General features: G+C 32.9%; 1 protein-coding gene across 2 annotated transcripts in view; it reads left to right on the top strand.

The window, feature by feature from the left end:
- The first annotated feature begins 27 nt into the window (after window positions 1–27).
- Window positions 28–22,472, top strand: part of LOC129938655 (mucin-2-like) — a 113,723-nt gene continuing 91,278 nt past the window's right edge. For both annotated transcript variants that reach the window (XM_056046327.1, XM_056046326.1), the window contains exons 1-2: window positions 28–565; window positions 19,134–19,347. In XM_056046327.1, coding sequence (XP_055902302.1) covers window positions 19,273–19,347 — 75 coding nt within the window. In that variant the 5' untranslated portion in view covers window positions 28–565; window positions 19,134–19,272. The remainder of the gene's footprint in view (window positions 566–19,133; window positions 19,348–22,472) is intronic.

Below are 22,472 nucleotides of genomic sequence, written 5' to 3'. Positions count from 1 at the left end.
ACGCAACGAAGGTAAAAGTAACCAGGAAAGCGACAGTTCGATTTGTTATCTGTCCGCAGACAGACGTTGGTACGGAAAAAGAATACTGATCAAACACTATCTCACAATATACTACAGACCCAACGTTTTAAGAAATATATTTTGTTTATATCTTTTTAATTTAAAAAAAATAGTTTTGTGCGAAAATTTTAAAATAAAAGAAATCTAATCAGTGGCAGAGTGGAATAAATTAATTAGCTGCGATTAATAAAAAAATAATTTGTTTGATATTTTTTGCATACAAATTAAAAAGAAATAATAAGATTCATTTGGAAAGTGTTCTCGTTTTTTGTTTTTTATTGAGAAAGAAGAATTTAAAAATAAAAAAGTGATTTATGTTGATTTTGTGAGTTTTTGTTTACATTGTAAAATAAACCGCCTCTATTACCTTGGATATTGGTTAAACAGCACTTGTTTGTTTTTTTGTTCTTTAACTTTGGAATATAAAATCGATTTGTATATAAATATGCAGCATTCGCGTGGATAAACTTTACTCACTTTGGGATATTTTTATTATTTTTTAAATGTAAGTTTGTGTGATTTCATAATTATTTCTTTTTTAACTTTAAAAAAACTTATTACCACAATAAATCGCGATAATCATAAATGGAATGAATTCCAATTCAGCAAATTAACTTTTTGCACACATTTATTTGTCTGGGCTTATAATAACGGTAGACCCTATTGAATTGGATAGTATCTTATTATTTTTTGTATCTTTTTGCTTCACACTAAAAAAAAGATAAAATAAACTTACGCGATCTAGAAAGGTTTCTTTTTAAATTCAGTTTTTTGATTTATTTGAACGATTAAAAAACGTAGATATGAGACAGATTTGAAGTGTATAATTGTAGTAACGCCAAAAAAATATAATTAGTGTCTCATATTGTTTTGACCAATCACTCAAAGTTTTTGACTTTTACTTATGATTTTTTTTTCAAATTATCATAATATTCGGCTACCGATTTAATGAACTAGGTTTTAATGTTTTTGGTTAGCTAAATTTAATGTTATTAATTGTTTTTTCACTTGATTTCAGAAATTTGTTTATGGCTTTTAAACTATTTATTATTTTTTCTTTCTTTAAACAAAAATGAGAAAGTAAAATTTGTGTAAATAACAAAATTCTCAAAAAGTCTTGTGAAGTGGAAGAAAAACATACACTACAATGAATATGTTGTTTGCCAATCGAACAATATCGGAAGATCGGAAGTGGTTGAGGAAAAATGTTAATTTTCCAAGAAATCGTTGTTGAATTTTGTATTCTTGATGAATTTTTGTGCTTTCATTACGAAATTTATTTTGTCTTTATTAAAAATAAAAAAAATAACATAAAAGACGCTAGTTAAGTAATGTTTTACTAATATTTATGGATACTTGTTTTTCGTTTATTGATCATGCATTTTAACGAGTTTTTGATACAGTTTTGCTCAAAGGAATTTAACTGAAACAAGAAATATCACTGTCCGTTGGAATTTAAAAGATTTTGGATTGGATATATTTATTTAATCAGAAAATATATTACATTGATATCTTAACCTATATTGTACAATTTACAGAGCTACGGTATATAACTACCTTGCTACTGACAATAAGAATAAACAGTATTTTAAGCAAATGAAAATGTAGAACAAAAATATAGAGAATTAAAAGCTTTTAAAAACCTGACAGTAATATTCTATATAACGAATTTAAAGACTTTTTTTATCTCAAGAAATTAATTTGAGTGGGAAATCACTTTTTAACCAACTTTAAGTAGTTTTTTTTATTTTTGTTAAAAAAATGCCAATTTGATTATACCTCTTATCAAAAAACGTCATGTTTTTGAGCAATATCAGTTTTTGTTTGACCATAATCAAAGCTAATAAATACTTATTAATTTTTTGGTATATACTAAAGTTAATACATTTTCATTTCATATTTTTGAATGTTATAATGTTTAGAATATTTTTTTTCAATTCATCAAATCGTGTCTATTAAAATAACTATCAATGAGAAGTTATTAAACAAAATATCGCACAACAAAATAAAGTAGAATAAAGTGCAAACAAAAATAAAATTAATTGAAAGGAAGTAAAATAAAGAGTAAAATTTAAAAAAAGAGGCTGGGATGCGACTCTCACTAATAACTTGCCATCCGTTCCCGTCGGTCCATTTTTCGAAGACTATAGAAAAATATTATTAAAAATATTTTGTGTGATTTTGTTTCCATAATACTTGAGTCGAAAATATTTTAAAAAAGAGGCTGTGATGCGACTCTTACTGATAACTCTCATCCCGTCTTTCGATTAGTATTGCTTTAAAGTGTGTAGGTTTTCGTGTTTTGTTAAAAAAGTTGTCAGTTTTGAATCATTCTTAAAAATTACGAACAATAATTTGCACATAATGAAATAGTTTGACTTCGAAATTTATTTTTGTTAACGAGATTTTTAGTCGAAAACCAATTTTAACCAATTTTAGTTGGTTGGATTTTTATTAAAAATTTACTGAATGTCAAAAACAATATTTTCTGTGAGTTAAATAAGTTTGAGGCCAATATTTTAAATTTTCGAAAAGATATTTGAGTTGAAAGTAAATTTTTACCAAGTTTTAGTATTGTTTTTTTTTTTTAGGTTTTTAGTTTTTGTAAGAAAACTGTCAATTCGATTTGTTCGTAAATTTTTTGAGGTGACAAATATTTTTTTTAAAACACATTTAAAATATTGTTTAAATGATATTTATTTTGTATTAAAAAATTTGAACGTTGACATTACGTGTGGAAAACTACATAATTTAAATGACCACACGTGAATTTTTGCAAGCATAGATTCTGTTAAGTTAATTTTCGACAACTTTTTGACACATACTGGCGGTATCTCAGCCAGATAGTTGGTTTTTAATATAATATCGTCACGACGAGAAATTAAGCGGCCAGGAAATGTCTCTTGTAATTAAGCCATATTTACTCGAGTTGTGTGGCATGTGGCACCATATTGTCTCCTTACAATATCTGTAACCAATCCAGTCTCTTCAATTTTTTTCACAATTTTGCCAATTGCCAATTACCAATTTTGACGATTATGACGATGGCAGAATCACTATTTTATTAGGTTTTAATTATTTTCGTAAATTTCAGACTTTCAACTGAAAAACAAATTGGTTAAAAAACTTAGATGTTGAATTCTAGCTCTATACTTTTGAAACCGCAAAATGGATTTAGTTTGGTTTGATTTCAAAATTAGTAGTAAATAATTTGTATTTCCAAAAACAGTTTTGACGGTTTTCATATCTTATATAATTTAATGGTGCAATTTTGGAAGGCTCGTGAAAAAGTAATTGGGGACCACAACGTAGGATAAGTTGCAGTAATCATTATGGAACTGTGACTGTTTGCTTAGCTTACGAATGTGCTCCAATATTTTTCTCTAAGCGTTCTTAGGAGAAGGTTAGGTTAGGTTGGAGTGGCTGTGCATATGTCATTGACGCACGTAGACCTCAAGGGTCCATTGTGATACCACTAATGCTGTTATCATGGGAGAGTAATGAACTTAAACAAACCATTTCGTACTTTTAATAAAGTTAGAGAGACAATTTGTGACAATCGTTGCCAGTTCACTGGTATTATCGACAAAGGGATTATCGAGAAAGTTATTCCTTCTAATGGAGAGTGCTGCACATGTATATAGAAGGTGTTGGACTGTTTCCTGCTCATCCATGCAGCTTCTACAAAAGTCATTTGTGTAGACCCTAGCCTCAGAGCATGTCTTCCTATTAGGCAGTTTCCTGTTATTACTCCAATTGTAGAACTTATACTTTGTCTGGGATATCAAACCTTTTAACCGTTTTAAGTCTATGCTTGGCAATATTTGCTTGGTTGCTAGGCAGGTGGTATTTTTAGGAGAACCTTTTGTGAGTTATTTATCTGCAATATATGAAGAATCTGAAAAAAATACCATGCATTCGTTAGCCCAGTAGACGTTTTTAAAAATAATAATTCAATAGCTCCATGACTCTGGATATAAATGAAAAATGCAGTTTAAGTATTGACAGGAACGATTTTAGAAGTCCCTTTTCTAATTGAAAAACTTAATTTGGTGTGTTACTAGGAAAAACAAAACAATATCTTTTCAGAGTAAAACGTTAGAGCTTCTCTACTTGGCCATACTCTTAGTAGCCTCACACTTGTGCACATGACTATATAATTGATCTTGAAGCCACTTCGTGGATTTTGGATTATCATGATTGAATTTAACTGACTATCAGATATTTGTGTTTCTAAGAAACTGAGAACATATAGAATTTATAGCATTTTTCGAAATACATATTATTTAGGTGTTCCGTCCACGATATGTTATTCTTTAAATTTACTACATGATATTTATATAGGTTTTTAACAACTGTCTCTCCACCACCGACAAACCATTTTTCTTGATGCTCTCCGGCCTCCCTTTTAAAGTTAGTTAATAAAACTATTTATCACTAGGATCAGGCTACAAATGTTGGAATCGATGTTCGCTTTTTATAGCAGGTGGAAGTTTTGTACCCGGAAACGTTTACTACATGTTGATAGTTACGTATGTGACCATTATTATAAACGTGTAGCAGACGTTTTCATAGGAATCAAACGTTGGAATTCTTCAAGATCAAAAAATAAATTTCTTGAAAAGCTTATAAAAAAGTGCTTCACTGAGGCCACATGCGAAATTTTAGAAAAAAAAAAACGAAGTTTTACAAAATTTATTTATTACGCTGATTAGCATTAGTAATGACGTTGTCTACTATTTTTGGATATGACCTACGGTTTGGAATAGAGAAATTCCATTTGTTTTTAATACAGAAAAATTTGGACTCAAGAATCACGATCAGCTTTGTTTAAGGTGTCCTCGTTTTCAAATTTTTTGCCACCTTCATAAATTTAGTACCAGTGGCATGATGGTTAGTGCGTTGGACTGTCATGCCAGAGGTCTTTGGTTAGACCCTGCCTATGTCTCTTGCGAAGAATTGACAAATTCCCCGAGAGAAATACTTATCATGAAAGTGCTTTATTAAATTCTTCGTTCGTAGGTCCCCTCCATACCAGACAACACTACTCGCACACAGAAATGGTTGAGTGTTGTAAGTCACTAGACCCTATTTTTAACGGACTGTAGCACCACCCAAATTATTTATTTCTTATGATGGACCACATGCGAAATTTCAGAAAAAACAAAAAATAATGAAATATTTACATTTTATGGTTTTACGAAATTTATTTATTACGTTTATTTACATTATAAATGCCTTTTTAAGTCAATTTCGGATATAACCTCTTTAAGACGGTTTACAATAGAAACATTATTTTTTTTTAATAATCACAGGAAATTTCGACCCAGGAACCAAGAAAAGGTTCGATTAAAATTGTCTTTGTCTTTAATTTGTCTGCCACCTTCATAAAATTTATGAAAAAGCCATGGCCAAAAGTTTTCAATTATATATAAGTGCATAGTGAATATTGTAGCCATTGCAAAAGTTTAACGTCTTCTATTCGAATTCAACATCTAACAACCCTGGAAGTGTGAATTGGGGCATTGTCCTTTTAAAAATCCAAGGCAGAGGCCGTTCCAGCAACATTTAAAGTTGTTCCTGGTCATTATTGCGGACAAAAACTAAAAGCCGATTGTGCCATAGTAGGTTATAGTTCCGACACCATTAAACCAGATGTAGGGCTATGATGCCCTTCCAAAATAAGCTTATCCTTTCTCAAGTCATGGAAATACAAGTTGTAACCAACGGGCCCTCAAGGTTAAACTTTTCTAACCAAAAAGACAACGCATTTCTATCCTATATCTATTTATCTATTCACTGCTAAAAGTAACATGCTCTCTTCAAAAATTCATCCAATGTTTTATTTTTGTTTTGTTTTTTAGTTTTCTTCTCAAAATAGTATATTTCCTTTGTATTATCCTTTGAACAATTCCAATTGTGGCTGATTCTCAGTTGTGGGTCCTTATTTTAGTCGCTGATAGAGTTTCATTTGAGACAAGCAGTAGAATTAAGCGCTTTGAGATTTCTGCTTTGTACCCTTTTTGATTTTCCCATATTTTTGTGAATCAGCTATATGATTGCTTACACCTTTTTTGTTTTTGCTAAGTTTCCTTGGCTCATAAGATATTTGCGGTCATCCAACCTCTTTTACTTTCTTTTTAAGTTGATAAACTAATAAAACAGCCACCCAGTAGGTTTTTTAAATTTTTTTTTGTGTCTTTTCATTGTATTATCTTTTAAATAAAATTTATTTGAAGTTGAAATCTCTATTGGTTCCTCAATTATTGACGACGCATAGACATTTTTCTTTTGTTTAGACTCTAGAGACCTTGAAACGCCGAGAAATGTCAACTATTTCAATTCGACAAACTGCCGATTACAAGAACTTGAACTTCTTGTGGAAAGTTAAAAGGAACTATCACAATAACTAAATAAAATAAAACAAAATAAAATAAAAACAAAAATGAAATTCGACAAAATAAATTAATGTTAATTTAGTAAAATTAAAGGTATCTTTACAGTTTATATGCCTTTTATTTCTTCTTCACTTTATATTTTCAATTACGTATATAATTTCGCAAACATCTCAAAGCTCTTTGTATGCACTTGTACTAGTTATAACAGATGTTTCTGTATGGTCCGTCGTGTCCACAAGAAAAAATGTCTTCTGAAAGCGAAAATGAAAGTGTAATTATAAACAATAATGCTGACTATCTTAGTTAATTTCAAGTAAAAGAACTGAAACTTAATAAAGTTTTACTGGAGAAGTCGCAGTTACCAGTACCTATTAAAGGTAAGAAAAAAGAGATGATATGCTTAAAATCATAGACACATTTAAAAACAAATTTGTCGAAGACATAAGTGAAAAAAAATTACTAAAAAAGTCTTCACCATTACCTCTTTGAAATCCAGGATCTCCGAAATAACGCAGTAAAATCCTCAAATCCGCTGGTCTTGATGGCATCCCCGTGAAGACGTGTTCTTCAATGCTGGCAAAACCACTGCGTAAGCTTTTTCATCTGTCCTACTCCTCAGGTCTCGTTCCGAGCGGATGGAAAACGGCATTAGTCCAGCCTATTACCAAAAAAGGCGAATCTTCCTCACCCTCTTACTACCGACCGATTGCACTTACGTGCCTTCTTTCCAAGGTCATATAAATGCTGATTAATTATCAGCTCAAGAAATATCTTGAAGATCAAAAGCTTCTTAATGACCGGCAATACGGCTTTCGTAGCAATAGGTCCACTGGTGATCTCATGGTTCATCTCACAGTGGAGCAAATCTTTACATAGTTTTGGAGAAAGTAAGATTATTGCACTTGATATTTCCAAACAATTTGATAGGGCTTGGCATCAGGATTCTCATGAATCCCTGCTTCATTGGATTAGTTATTACCTTTCGGATTGTTCAATACAGGCAGTATTGGATGGTTTAAGTCTGAAAACCATAAAATAAATGCTGGTGTGACCCAGGGCTCTGTTTTATCTCCAACACTCTTTCTCATTTTTATTAAGGATCTCCTGTCTGCAACATCTAATCCAATAAATTGTTTCGCTGACAATAGTACTCTTTGCTTTTCATATTCGTTTTCAGACTCACATCCCTCTTCTTCGGATGTGGAACTGCAACGACAAAATATGATAAGCTCATTAAATTCCGACCTAAACAGTATTGTTCAATGGGGATTAAAAAACCGAGTGGAATTTAATGCTTCGAAAACTCCTTTGCCATTATCCATGGATGGCATTTGCATCAATAAAACTGAACATCACGATATTCTCGGTATGTGTGTCACCAACCACCTCTTGTGGAATGATCACATACGCGATGTCGCCAAAAATGCAGCAAGGTGTTTGGGTTTCCTTAGGCGATGTAAGAAATATTTCACCCCTTCTGATCTGGCTGTTATCTACAAGACTTACATCCGTCCAAAGGTTGAGAATAACTCCCATCTCTGGGTTGGTGCTCATGCAACGTAGTTAAGCCTCTTGGATAGTATTGAAAGTAGAGCATTTAAATTGATAGATGATAATATCATCATAAGTTCATTTCTCTCTTGTCTGACAATTTTTTACCGTTATTTTAACGGCTTATCCTCTAGTGAAATAGCCAGTTGCATTCCTCCCCTTAAACAGTTCAACCGTAATACTCGCGCTTCTAGGAATGCTTATCAGTATACCCTCGAGCCCAACTTCGGCCGTAGTGTCATATACAGAGACTCGTTCTTTAGCCGTACTACGCAAATGTGGAATGCCTTACCACACTCTGTCTATCCTAATCATTGCAATATTCAGGAATTCAAAACCAATGTGCACCAACATCTCCTTTTAAACCCTCTCTCCTCTTACTAGTGCTCACACTGTGCCTTTGCATAAAAAGGGTAGTAATATCCCCTTGAGTGTGTGGACATCTTCTATTTTTACAAACACAGTTTGTAACAAAATTATTCAGAAAATCAGCCATTTATTTTGATAGTTGTTTTTAACTGAGTAAAAAAAAACATCCTTAACAATTTCTGAAATCGATCTCATGCGATCGAGTGTTTGCTTATCTTTTTGCATATCAAAACTAGAATTTTCTCATATAGAGATCTCAACACTTTGGGTTGTAACTTACAACTTGAGATCTAAGAAAGTTCTCAGAAAAGTGAGTAAAGAGGTTGAACTCATCTTTTTGAAAATGACCCAAAGTCTTTAATTAATATAGCATTTTTATTTTAATCTTAATCAGACAAAAAGGTTTTTTTCAATATTTGCATATGTATTCACATGGATATTAATAAAAAAAATATTAAATTATAAAAGTCAGTTGTCAGTGAAAGCTCGAGTGGCGAGGTTCGTGTGCACTCGTCGTGTTCTGCGTTTTTTTTCGATTATTTGTTGTCTTGTCTCCCGTCCCCGTCCCCGTCCCCGTCGCAGTCTCGTTATGTTAATTTATTTAAAAAAAACAAAACAAAAAAAAACTGAAATAAAACCAAAACAAACAAAATAGTGATACAAAAAATATAATAAATTAAACTAAAACAACAGAAATAATAATGATACAAAAAAAAACAGTGAAAAACAACAGCATTACATATTAAAAAAAAAGCAACACAAAGGGAAAAAGAATTAAATAATAAAAAAAAACCTACCAGAACACAGTAAGTGCATTCCCTTCACTCTTTCTTTCATTTTTCTTTACAGTTGAGTGGCTCAGCAGGTGCATGCATTGGGCTAAGCTTTTTGAAAGCTCGCTCAATGATGTGTATGTGTTGTTTCATTCAACAACAAATGGATTGTAGATTACTGTTTTGATTGTCAGGGTCCGGACCAATTCAACGTCACTACTAAAGGCATAACACTAGTAGTGAGGTTGTATTGTAAAGACATTTAAATAATCTTATACAGTAATATACTTAGAAGTTCGTTTGTTTTGATTTTAAAATTTTTTTATATTGCAATGACTGGTTATTTTAGAGTAGATTATAGTAATGTTCGTGGGCTAAGATCGAATTTTCTGTCTGTATACATCCATATCAATTCTAACAGACCAGCTGTTTTGGCATTGAGTGAAACCCAAGTAGGTGAAGATTCCGATCCTGCTGAATTTTTTATTCATGGGTATCGCTTAGTGCCATTATTCTTCTCACACCATGGTCTCGCCATATATATTAGGAATGATGTTGCATATCAACTTTTACCACAATACGGTCATTGTACCAACTCCCTTTTTAATTTCATGTGGTTAAAACTTTCCGTGAATAAGCACATCATTCACTATTGTTTTCTTTATCGGAGCCCAAACCTGGGCAGAGTTTCAACTTCTCAGGAATTTGATGCTCTGTCTGACTCCATACAAAGAATTGTCTCCCTGTATCCTCACACTGAAATCGTTATTACGGGCGATTTCAATGTTCACAATTCTTCGTGGCTTCGCCATTCGGGCCAGACAACGCCCGAAGGAATGTGTGCTGAGATTTTTGCTGAGTTTAACCATCTTACTCAGCTTGTCAATGAGCCTACTCGAATATCAGACGTTAACGGCCGAGCAGAAAATACTCTTGACTTGTTTCTCACTTCTGATCCTGATAAGTACACAATCAGTGTATTGACGCCTCTAGGCACATCGGACCATAGTGTTATATCTGCTAATTTCTCGTGTCAAACAAATCCAGTTAAAGAAAGAGCTCCAAAGAGAACCGTCTGGCAGTACGAGAAAGCCAACTGGGACGGTCTCAATAATTTTTTCAGGATCTTTAACTGGTCGCTATGCTTCCTCGATAGCGACGTAGACTCCAGTGCAGATATGATTTCTAGTATGATTCATTTGGGAATGGAAACTTTTATCCCGAATAGGGTTAAAAGTATTAAACCCAAGGATAAATCATGGTTCGATTCGAGCTGCAAAGAGGTTATCAAAGAGAAAGAGGTGAGCTTCCGGTGTTTTAAAGCCAACCCAACTGAGGAAAACCGGAAAAAGTTTAAGCAAGCCAGGAAGGCCTGCAACGCCTATATTCGAAGAACCAAATTTTTACATGACCAAAAATTACGGCGAAAAATACTGCAATGTCCCAAAGGCAGTAAGAATTTTTGGTCATTTGTAAAAAACATGAGGAATTCTTCCTCTTCCTCGGTTCCTACGCTTGTTGTCAATGACACTCCTTTAGTTAGCTCTATTGATAAAGCTAACTTATTTGCAAGGCAGTTCGCCGAAAATTCCACCTTACCAGATAGTGTCATGACTCCTCCAGTTCTTGAACGCGTAAATGATTCTATGGGACCAATCTTTTTTCGTACTCGAACTGTGGCGAGAGTTCTTAAAGATCTCAACATTCATAAATCCGCTGGCCCAGATGGTATCCCCGCTATTATTCTGAAGAGGTGTTCTTCCACGCTAGCAAAACCACTGCGTAAGCTTTTCCATCTATCCTATTCTTCTGGGCTCGTTCCGAGTAGTTGGAAAACTGCATTTGTTCAGCCAATTCCAAAAAAAGGCGAATCTTCTTCTCCCACAAATTACCGACCGATAGCACTAACGTCCCTTCTTTCTAAGGTCATGGAAACGCTGATTAATTATCAGCTTAAGAAATATCTTGAGGAACGGAAGCTTCTTAATGACCGGCAATACGGCTTTCGTAGCAATAGGTCCACTGGTGATCTCATGGTTCATCTCACCGAACAGTGGAACAGATCTTTACATCGTTTTGGAGAAAGTAAGATTATTGCACTTGATATTTCAAAGGCATTTGATAAAGTTTGGCATCTTGCTCTCTTATCGAAAATGCGTGCTTTCGGTATCGACGAATCTCTTCTTCGTTGGATTAGAAATTTTCTTTCGAACCGTTCAATACAAGTTGTTCTGGACGGATTCAAGTCTGAAACTCATAAAATAAACGCTGGTGTGCCCCAGGGCTCCGTTTTGTCTCCGACCCTCTTCCTCATTTTTATAAATGATCTCCTGTCCGCTACTTCTAATCCAATACATTGTTTCGCTGACGATAGCACTCTTAGCTTTTCATATTCGTTTCCAGACTCACAACCCTCCTCTTCGGATGTGGAACTGCAACGGCAAAATATGATAAGCTCATTAAATTCCGACCTACACAGCATTGTACAATGGGGAATAAAAAATCGTGTGGAATTTAATGCTTCGAAAACGCAATGTTGTCTTGCTTCGTTAAAGCGAGATAAACCGTCTTTGCCACTATCTATGAGTGGCACTTGCATCAACGAAACAGAAAATCTTGACATCCTCGGAATGTGCATCAGCAACCACCTTTTGTGGAGCGATCACATACGCGATGTTGCCAAAAATGCCGCAAGATGTCTAGGTTTTTTGAGACGCTGCAAGAAATTTTTTTCTCCGTCTGATCTGGCTACAATCTATAAAACCTATATACGTCCGAAACTTGAATATAACTCTCATCTCTGGGCTGGTGCTCCAGTAACTTATTTAAGCCTCTTGGACAGTATTCAAAAAAGAGCTTTTAAAATGATTGGTGACATAAACATCATCAACTCGTTTACATCACTCGAACATCGACGCAAGGTTTCTTGCCTCACCCTTTTTTACCGTTATTTTAACGGACTATGCTCTAGTGAAATAGCCAGTTGCATTCCTCCCCTTAAACAATTTAACCGTAATACCCGCGCTTCTAGGAATGCCCATCAGTTTACCCTTGAGCCCAACTTCGGACGTACTATGAAGTACAGAGATTCTTTTTTTAGCCGTACTACGCGAATGTGGAACGCCTTGCCACGCTCTATCTTTCCCTTTCATTGCAATGTTCAGAAATTTAAAACCAATGTACACCGACACCTCCTATCCAACCCTTCCCTCTTTTCCTAATGCTCACACTGTGTCTTTGGCATATTAAAGGTATAAAAAACCCTTTTAGTGTTTGCTAATTATAAAAAAAAAAAAAAAAAAAAGTCGGTTTATGGTAAATGCAGTAATTTTTGAAAGAAACACATATTTGTGACATTTTTAAATTTGGATGCCAAGGGTCAGACTCTTAATTTTGAGGTGTGTCACTTTTAATAACAAAATTTTTCTTGAATAAGTTTTAGTTTGTGTGTTACTTTAATTTTTGGAGATTGCATAAATTCACAATGTAAATTATTTTGTATTTTTATTCCAAAAAATTACTGCAATTTGGTTTAAGTTTTGAAGGAAAAGAATCGTAGTATTTATGTGCTAAAACATGACAGTTTTACAAGCAAATAATATGAGTTGCTTTGTAAAATTTAATGAAAATCGTATTAATTTTATGTTTTTGATAATATTAAAAAAACGACTGAACATGGGGATAAATGTATACTTTTACTTTTAGCCGGTTGTTTTTTTAGTTTTCATTATGTCACAAGTCACAATCGAGTTTTGATAATATCTTTCCATTTTCCAACACAGTGTATCATCTTTGGAATGTGATCTCCAATTTTAACTACACTCAACTAGCCTTTTATTTTAGCATACAAATCTAATTTTATTTTATTTAATTTTCTTTCACTTTCGATTTTATAAATAAAAACCTCAAAAAACATAAAAATTCTCAAACTATGTAGAAAGAGAAACGTCTATATGAAGATAAAAGTTCCCATTGCATTTATCAAACAAAAATCTGACTTCCTCATAAACGCGCGCTTGAGTCAATAAACTTATAACAGATAAAATTTGGAAATGAAATGATTTGAATATAATATGTAGGATTGTATATATGTAGGCATGTATGTATATTGTCGTTGTCAACTTTCACTGATGTTAATGCATAAATTTATTTAGCAGAAAATTTGAATAAATATTTTATTTTTTCTTCCAAAAATATGTATGGTCAAGAAGTTAAGAAAAAAAAGCTTGGGCTAGTCTTTTAGGTATTTTAAGTACTGCGATTCTCTTTTTCCTGATTCTGTTGATGTCATATTAAGTAGAGGAATAAATTGATCTAAAGTATTTGTAAGACATTTTAATTATGTTGAACATTAAATGCTTACGCACAACCTCCACAAATTAAAATTAAATGGAACAAAATGACAAAGTATATGATGACATTCTCCGAAAGAGCATAAACTATTACATGACTACAGATCGATGTGATTAACAATTATTTAACTTTCAAGAGTATAGTAATTTATATGATGACTTAAAAATAATGTCAGTAGTTTAAACTATGTCAATTATTGTATGTATTTTATGTAATCGCAAAATTTTAAAGTTTAATTGTAATTATAAAGAATTGATTGTTAATCTCTATTTGAAGCTGTATTTTTATGTAACTTGAAATATCACTGAGCATGTCAACTCGACGTTATATACATTCATATACATTTGTATATAAAGTGAGATTAGTCTTGATCAAAGTATTATTTTATTACTCGCCGAGAGGTAATCTATTGCAATGAATCTCATGAATTTACTTGAGCAGAAAACTTGAACTATTTTGCTTTTTAAAGCTTCCATAAAATTAACTTATAGTTTTCATGTAATAAATAAAAACAATTCCAATTGAATATAAAGTCTAACTATGCAACATAAAAAGGTCGTCTGGCATGTGGCGTCATTTATACTTAATTGTCAACACAATTGAAGAGGAAGTTTTTTATTTTTGTATGAATTTTTGTTTCTTGTTATAAACGTGACTTCACTAAATCGAAGAGCGAACAAAAACTTTTAAAATGTAACTCATTAGAGTGCGACTAATCACATTTTTCTAAAACAGACATTAATTGATTGATGTAACAGTCCCTATGTACATTTTTATAGGTATGAACCATTCAGAGAAAAAAGGAATTTTATTTAAAGTTTTAACTTCAGCTCTTTCGTTTCTTATAGTAAAATACAAGAAATCTCATTAGTTTTCCACTCAACGGCACATTAAGTTACTCAAATCAGTACATAACGGTGCGCGGTATATATTGCGAATATTTTTTAATTTTGACGTTTGAAGTACACATTTTATTCTTTATTTGTCACACCCAGTTAGAGATTGTCAAAACTAGTCATGTTTGTATGCAAATCATCGGTGAAACGGATTTACCTCCAATTGCAAAAGAGTGTACATGTAACCATATAACGGCTGCGGCGGTGTTGGTAAAAGTCATGTTCTTACCTAAGAATAAAATGAACTCAGTAAATATAACTTTTATTAGAGTAAATCTGTGAAATATTTTGTGTGGGTTTGAAGTTTATGTTGCAAGAGATCACGATTTTATAGTTTGGAAAAAACGTGCGACCTTTGATTGTTTTATTTGTTTTTATTTGCAATGTTTGTATTGTCTTTTCAAGACCTCGTTATTGTTAGCTGCTGGGCTTTCAAATTGATACTTCAGCAATAGAAAATTATTTTTTTGTAACTTTAATTAATAAGACATAATCAATACAAGAAACTTAGCAGAAAAGTACGAATTAGGGATGAAAAACCCAATCGAGTAGATCGAAAACAATTTAATAACTTTCTACGCAAAAGCCTCAAAGGCCAAGATGTACCTATACCAACCTACATTTTTCAATATTCGAAAACCATTGTCTATAAAATGACAGCAATTTTAGCCTTTTGCTCTATTAAACTGGCCCCGCCACCGCCTCGCAGCCGTAGCCAGTTGTTATGGTCTATAATTCCATACCCATAAATTATGTAAAAACAGAAAATAAACCGACTTATTTTATCTTGTGCTTATGCATTATATACATTAAAGTAATTCAATAAAAAAGTCAAACGTTATGGTATGTATCACTAACTTTGAGACTTGTAAACGTCTAAGTACTCAAACTTGTACAAAGGTGCATATTAAACTTTGATGAAAGTTGCTTTAGTTAAAAATACAAAAAACATAATATAGAAACGTTTGAAGGAATTAATTAGCATCAGTTATAATATGACGAGTGATTTTATAACTTTGCATGTGCAAACTTTAATAATTCCACTTGAGATTGTCCCTCACATAAAGTGTTTTTATAGTTGTGGTTTAATAATTATTATTTTTCAAAAGACTGTTGTTAAGTTATTTATAATTTGTATGGTATTCTTTTTAGAGTATATTCAAATCAATGGTTTTTGTTAAGAATAAAAGCTATTATGCGTTCAAGGTATACATATTATATGATAAGTTGTTTTTGAAATACTGAAAAAATTCCTATACATAAAAAAAACATAAACTAATAGGAATGTGAAATTTAAGTGTTTTATGAATTTAAGAATAGTGCCGATTTTTTGTTCAAATATTAAACTTATTATTTTAATTGGAGTGCTTGTTTTGATGGTTTATTCATTTCCGCGAATCACTATGAGCTCAATTTCAAACGCAAATTCAAGCAAAGAGATATTTTTTTCAACCACACATCAAGAATGTGGAATACATAACATAATTCTATTTTTGCCTTCTGTGTGACCTTCAGAAAAATTCACTATTTAAAGTGCACCATTTTTGCAAATGTTTATTCAAAGAAGACGTTGTTTGATAAGAGCCATGTCTTTACATTTGTTACCCACATCGACCCTTAGTCATAATCTTAAACCAAAGCTAAATTAACAATTATAAAACACGATTGGATAAATTTTCAGTACTTTTTTTTGGCATTGAAGATACTACGGCAAAGTTCGTATTTGTTGTAATACTTTCCAATAGCGTTTAGCTCATTAGATCATGAGGATTGGTGCTTCTTGATTCCCCAAAAATTGACTCTTACATTTAAGAGGGTCTTCATTTCGGAGTATGGTATGACCTTACAGTCGCTTTTGAATCACTTCTTCACCATTTCAATTTAAAGTTCGGGATGTAGATTACTGTTTCTTATATATTAAAGGGCGTTTATTAATTCACAAACAAGAACATTCTTCTGAACTTCAAGTTTAGCTCTTCTCTTTTCTTTTTGATACGGGATTTCTGTTTAAGCCTTGCATCCAAAGTCATTGCATTGTTGGAATATTATTTATGTTTTTGTTTGTAAATTTTATATGCGTCGATTAGGTTTTTTTTATAGTTTGATACGTCATTTTAATGTCCAAGCACTTACTATATTGACTGCAGTTTGCAATTTTTGCGTAGCCTTTGCAACGGATCTATGTATCTGGAACCAATATTGCAGAATCATCAACCAAGTTGGCCACGATAGCGTTGGTAGTTACTATAATATCTTACTTACTTACTTAAGGTAGTGCTACAGTTCTACCAACCTGCGTTTCCAGCCAGCTCGGTCCGTAGCTAGTTGTCTTCAGTTTCGCACACCAAGTTGATTGAGATATTCTCCCACTTACGTGCGACACCTGAGTCGCAGACTTTTATTCTACAAACCAGATCATTGTCGCTGTACAGCCCGTACAGTTTGTCGTTATATCTTCTCCTCCACTCTCCATCTATGCAGACCGGACCATAAACACCCGACAATTTTTCTCTCTTCATGACTGGTGTAAGCGAAATTGGTCTGTAAGAAGTTATTTTTTATGGTTGCTTACCTTGTTTAGGTGTAACAATAACTTCTGCAATTTTTGAATGTGGTTCTAAAAATCTTAGTTTAAGCCATGCGTTTATTATAAATTGAAGTTTTTTGAGGGCAACAAAGGCATTTTTTCTGAAACTTGAGCATAATCAGATCGTATCCTGATGATTTCTTATTTGATAAATTATGTTGAAACATACTTTTGAGCATTGCATATTCCTCGTACCTATCAATACTAGACGTAAAAAGGATGAGACAAACACTTAACGTTAATTGCTGAAACACAAACGTGCTTCGCCTGACGTTTACGAGTTCAGCCATAGGAATTCCATGCATGCTATCACAAAGGGCCTTACCAATAATTATTGCCTAAACAAGCGTTTAGATAAACGCCACGTTAAACTTTAGAGACGAGTTTATTTGTGTGTTAACCAATAACCAAATTAAACACGTCTTTAACTAAACTCTGCTCTATTACATTATCTACTACATTTGTTGCCAAACAGACATATGAGTGAATTGCATCGGTATCAAATCTCGCATTATCTAATTGGAAGTCCACTGACAGCATTGCAGATATTTCAATGTTCTTTGGGGGATGTTCACCAGTTTCCTTCTGAAACCGACTAAACTTATTTTGCTCCTGGCTTGCGTTTTTAAGGCAATAGCCAGTGGCATTTAACATTTCCTGAATGCTCTGTCAAGCTTATATATATTAAATACTTACAATACAACTTATATATTTAAATAAAAAGAAATTAATCTATTTGTTTATTTTGATTGCTAATTTTTATGAGCTCACGGTCACAGCCAAAAATAAATTTGCAGCAGATTAAAGAAACATACGAAAAATTTCTTTTCCTGCCAACTGCCAGAATGACAGAACAAACATGACGTTAAACCTTAATCACGAAGTTAAACACGCGTTTCTCTACTCTAAAATTTAGAGTGACGTTTAGCGTTAAGCTGACTATTAAATTGATTATTGGTATGGTTCATTATTTAGAGTCCACTTAAATATTTAAGTCGTCACTAAATTTGATTATTGGTAAGGCACAAAGAAGCTTTGACTTCTCGTTCCGTTTGACAATCGTAAGGAAAAGAACGTAATTTGTTCAAATTAGCTTTGTCTGACAGCTCAACAGCTGTAAAAAAAAGTCAACAAACAAAATACATTTGCTTTTGGAAGAATTCCAATTGTTTATTATAGGCTGAGTATAAGCTACTTCCTCCGCGATATTTTTTTTTCGATTTCACAATTTATATATTTTACTGAACGAAAAATCTAAACAAACGAAAAATAACAGCTGCTAATGACAGAAGTGCCAATTTAGAAATATCATATTAGAAACTGAAGCGTGTTTGTGTTTCAGCCATAAAACTTTTTAATATTTTGTTTGGTAAGAACTTAAATTTTGTAAGAAAAAGATATTTGTATTTTCTAAATATTTCACCAAATGTTAACAGAAACTAATATGTACAAAATTAATAGAGTTTGAAGTCAATATAATTACCATTTCTTAAGAAGTCGAAAACTGATTACGTTTTTGTTTTAAGAGATATTTGGATCAACAACCCACTGAAGTTTTTCAAAAAATATTTTAGGGACTTTAGACTTCAATATAATGTCAAAATGTTCTATTTGACATATCGAACCGATTATACAATAAGTTCTATGGGGATTGGAAAAAAAAAACATATTTAAATTTATATAAAATGTTACATAAGTACATACTTTAAAGCTTAATAAACCTTTTAACTTTTGCACACCCAATTCGAAAGTCTTTTTATTTGTTTCCCTCAAGAAAACAAAAAAAAATTAAATTAACACAATCTTCCACTTCCCGTTCAGCAATTACGTTTACTATGTTTTTGTTTTATTTATGACAAGGTGTAATAAAAAACAGACCAATAAAAAGATACTTCATCTTTCATCAGATGTACAGCTTATACCTACTTTAAGTAACTATAAATTATTTATCCTTTTACTTTCTTTTGAAAACACAATCTCGTAATAAAACATTTTTCTTCATTTTCATTTCCCTTATATTCTCAAATTTATCCTCGTCATCATCATCATTTACTTTTGTAATTTATTTAAGTACAGAAAACAACAATAATATAAAAATAAGATTCATAGTTATATTTATGGATGCATATATTTCACTTCCTTTCAGATTGGATTTCCATCAAAAAGTGTGAAAGCCTCAACAATCGGGCCGCCATCCAAAACCACCGACAACTACCGCCCGCTGCCGCCGCCGACGCCGACTGCTGCCGTGTTTAAACAACAAAGTGCGCGGATCAAGCAGAACGATGAAAAGCCACGATTGGATATTTTTGATGTTTACAACGATAATTTGTTGTACGACAATAATAACGACAGCACAGGTAAGAAGGGCACAGTTTACATACCACAACCGTCCGCCCCCATGATGATCATAATCAAGACCCTATAGTAGACACCTATCTAATTGCATATTGAATCAAAGTAATAATAATTGTAATCAATATTGTTGAATGATAACTATCACAGCTCAGAGCTCGTTGCGTTGCGTCGCGTCGAATCGTCATCGATATCCGCATATCAATCTTTTTATGATCGTTTTATTATAAGAAAAAGAAAAAGAGTGAGAGTGCAATCGTGTCAATGAGAATGAGAGTATCCAAAGTTTTATAATAAAAATTCAAATCATAATTGAATGAAAAAGAAATGTGATATTCGATACGGCCTGGCCATATACTGCTGCTACGATGGTACCTGATGCATCAGGCAGGTGAAAGATACAATAACAGTGATACTCTATACAGAAGGGTATCCCTGAGCTGAGCTTATGATTTTGTTTTTTTTTTCGTTTTAAATTTATATCATGTAATCCAGTTTAAAACGCGGCGAAATGGAACTTGGTTTCCCGGTGTATCGCCATCGCCAACGGCACCTTTCCTTCGTGTTGAGCTTCTTCAATGTTATGTTTTTTAATTCCAGGGTGGATTTATATATAAAAGAGCCCAAGCAGCTAAAACATAGAAATAAACACTTACAAATTTTGAACTTAAATGAAAAGGAAGAATTATGAGATGTTAATACTTTTCATTCCGATTTGATATTTTCAAGGGGTTTGAAAGCCCCAAAATAATTTATTACAAAAATAGTCCAGATTTGTTAAAGTAAGGATTTGAGCTGCGCATACAATTTTAAGTGTAATTTTAAAAAATATCAAAGCAAAATACTTAAAACAATACAAACCCCTTACCCCCTGTAAAATCTTATAAAACGGTGCTCATATAAGAACAAAATGGTTATGATTTTTTACTATTAACAATTTTTAATTTTTCTTGTCATTTTTGTTTCTAAGTTGCAACATATTTAAGCTGCATTCATGGCAAATATCTATTGGGACACTTGATCCCCTTCTAAAATCGTATACAAGACTAAAGTCAATATGAAAAAAGAAGGCTAGGATGCGACTCAAACTGGTAACTTTCCATTCGTGCCCGTCTGTCGATTTTTATAAAACTTTAACAAAATATTTTTTGAAGTTAATACCTTCAACTATTTTTGAAATAATCCAATCGAACATCAGTTTTTAACAATTTTGCGAAGTATTTTTCGTAGATTCTTTTTTTGTATTGAAAAACTGACCGCTTATTTTTCTTACAATTTTAATAAATGTTAAAAACAATACTTTTTTATAAGAAAAAATTAGTTTAAAAGCAATATCAAAATCTTTAATTTTTGACAAGATAGAGTTGAATATCAATTTGGTATTACACAAAATTTAATTGAAGCCGCTAGCCTTATTGGTTCGAAACATATTACGAGTCAACTAAATTCTTCACTTTTTAATAAATTGTACGGATTTGCTTAAAAGCCCGTTCAGCACATCTTGATATTACATTCTGTTGGACACAATTTATTTGAAGTCAATATTTTAACCAGTTCTTGAGATATGAAGTAGGAAAAAGGATATAACGAACGTATTATATATACACACACAGGAGAATCTCTCTACACGCCTTAAAGCGTCGAAAAATGTCTAAATTTTCATTTAGAAAAATCGGAAAGTTAGGAGTTAGGAGTCAATAACAAATTGTATGCTGGAGACTGAACATATTTTCATGAGCCAAGAAAGTTTAAGAAACTTGGAACACAACAAATTATGTGTTTGAATTTAAAAAAGTATGCTTCATTTAAATATTTTCTGTAAACTTTTGCGTCTTAAATAAAAGTTGTCGTTAAACAGGAAGGTATTTCTTGTGCTATAACATAAGATTTCTGAAAAATATCAACATAAAGGTTGGAAAATATTTTCCTTCCGCTTTTTTGCTTTCTATTCAATGCTTTATAAAAAGTGATCGGATTTAGTTCAAATATACGCTGGTTTGTTCGTTAATCTGTTTCCATCTAGAAGGCAACTTCATAATACCCCCCTCGAAGAACCCCCTCCTTATGGCGAAGAACTCAGACAGCCAATTTTTACAAGCCTCTTTTGAGCTGAACTTTACACCACCAAGACCGTTCGCTATGGACAGGAATAGGTGCAAATCACTTGCCACTTTGTGCAGGCTATATGGTGGATGCAATAAAACCTACCATCCGAGCTCCTGTAGCTTCTGACGAGTCATCAACGAAGCGTGTGGTCTGGCGTTATCCAGTCCTACCCTTCTTGTTGGCCAATTCTGGACGCTTGTGGTTGATCGCCTGTTTAAGCAGTCCAGTTGTTCGCAGTAGATGATAGAATTAAGGATGACTCCCTTCCAATCCCACCAAACACACTTTAAAACCTTTCTGGCCGTCAATCCCAGCTTGGCCACTGTTTGACACGATTCACCGGCCTTTGACCACGACTGTTTTCGCTTGATATTGTCGTACATATGTGATCCATTTTTCGTCGCCAGTCACCATCCACTTCAAAAAGGGGTCGAGTTCGTTCCGTTTCAGCAGCAGATCGCAGGCGTTGATTGTCCAGGAGGTTTTTTTGATCATGCTGCACCCAAACATTTTTTTTGTATCCAGCTTTCTGCAGATGGTTTTAAAAAAAATGGTTTGTTGACTAACTCCCATCTCCTGATTTGATCGGTATTCATCGTCACCGGTCTTCCGCTGGCTGGCTTATCCATGGTGTTGTTTTCACCATTCAAAACCATTCCTTCGCGTTTCGAAGTGATAGAGTAGCATCCCCCAAAACGCAATTAATCTCACGGAACGTTTCTCTAGCGGATCTGCCTTTAACGAAGGAAAACTTTAAAATAGCGCGAATTTCGGCGTTGGTAAACTCAATGTTTTTAAGTCTATAACTGTTAAACGCAGTATCCAAACTAATTATGCATAGCGTTGTTTTGTCAAGACCTTTCAAATGATGTATAGTATTGCCAGATTCGACCTTTGTAGTGCTTTACACATAACCACGAAATTCAAAAGACAAAAAGGCGGAAGGTAGATATTTTCAAACCTTTATAACAAGATAGTGTTGATTTGAAAAGTATGTTTTATGGCTTTTATAATGGTCGTGTTT

The sequence above is a fragment of the Eupeodes corollae genome, chromosome 1 (assembly GCF_945859685.1).
Source record: "Eupeodes corollae chromosome 1, idEupCoro1.1, whole genome shotgun sequence".
Lineage (NCBI taxonomy): Eukaryota > Metazoa > Arthropoda > Insecta > Diptera > Syrphidae > Eupeodes > Eupeodes corollae.
The sequence above is the reverse complement of the archived record's forward strand: the minus strand, read 5'-3'. Positions and strand labels throughout refer to the sequence as shown.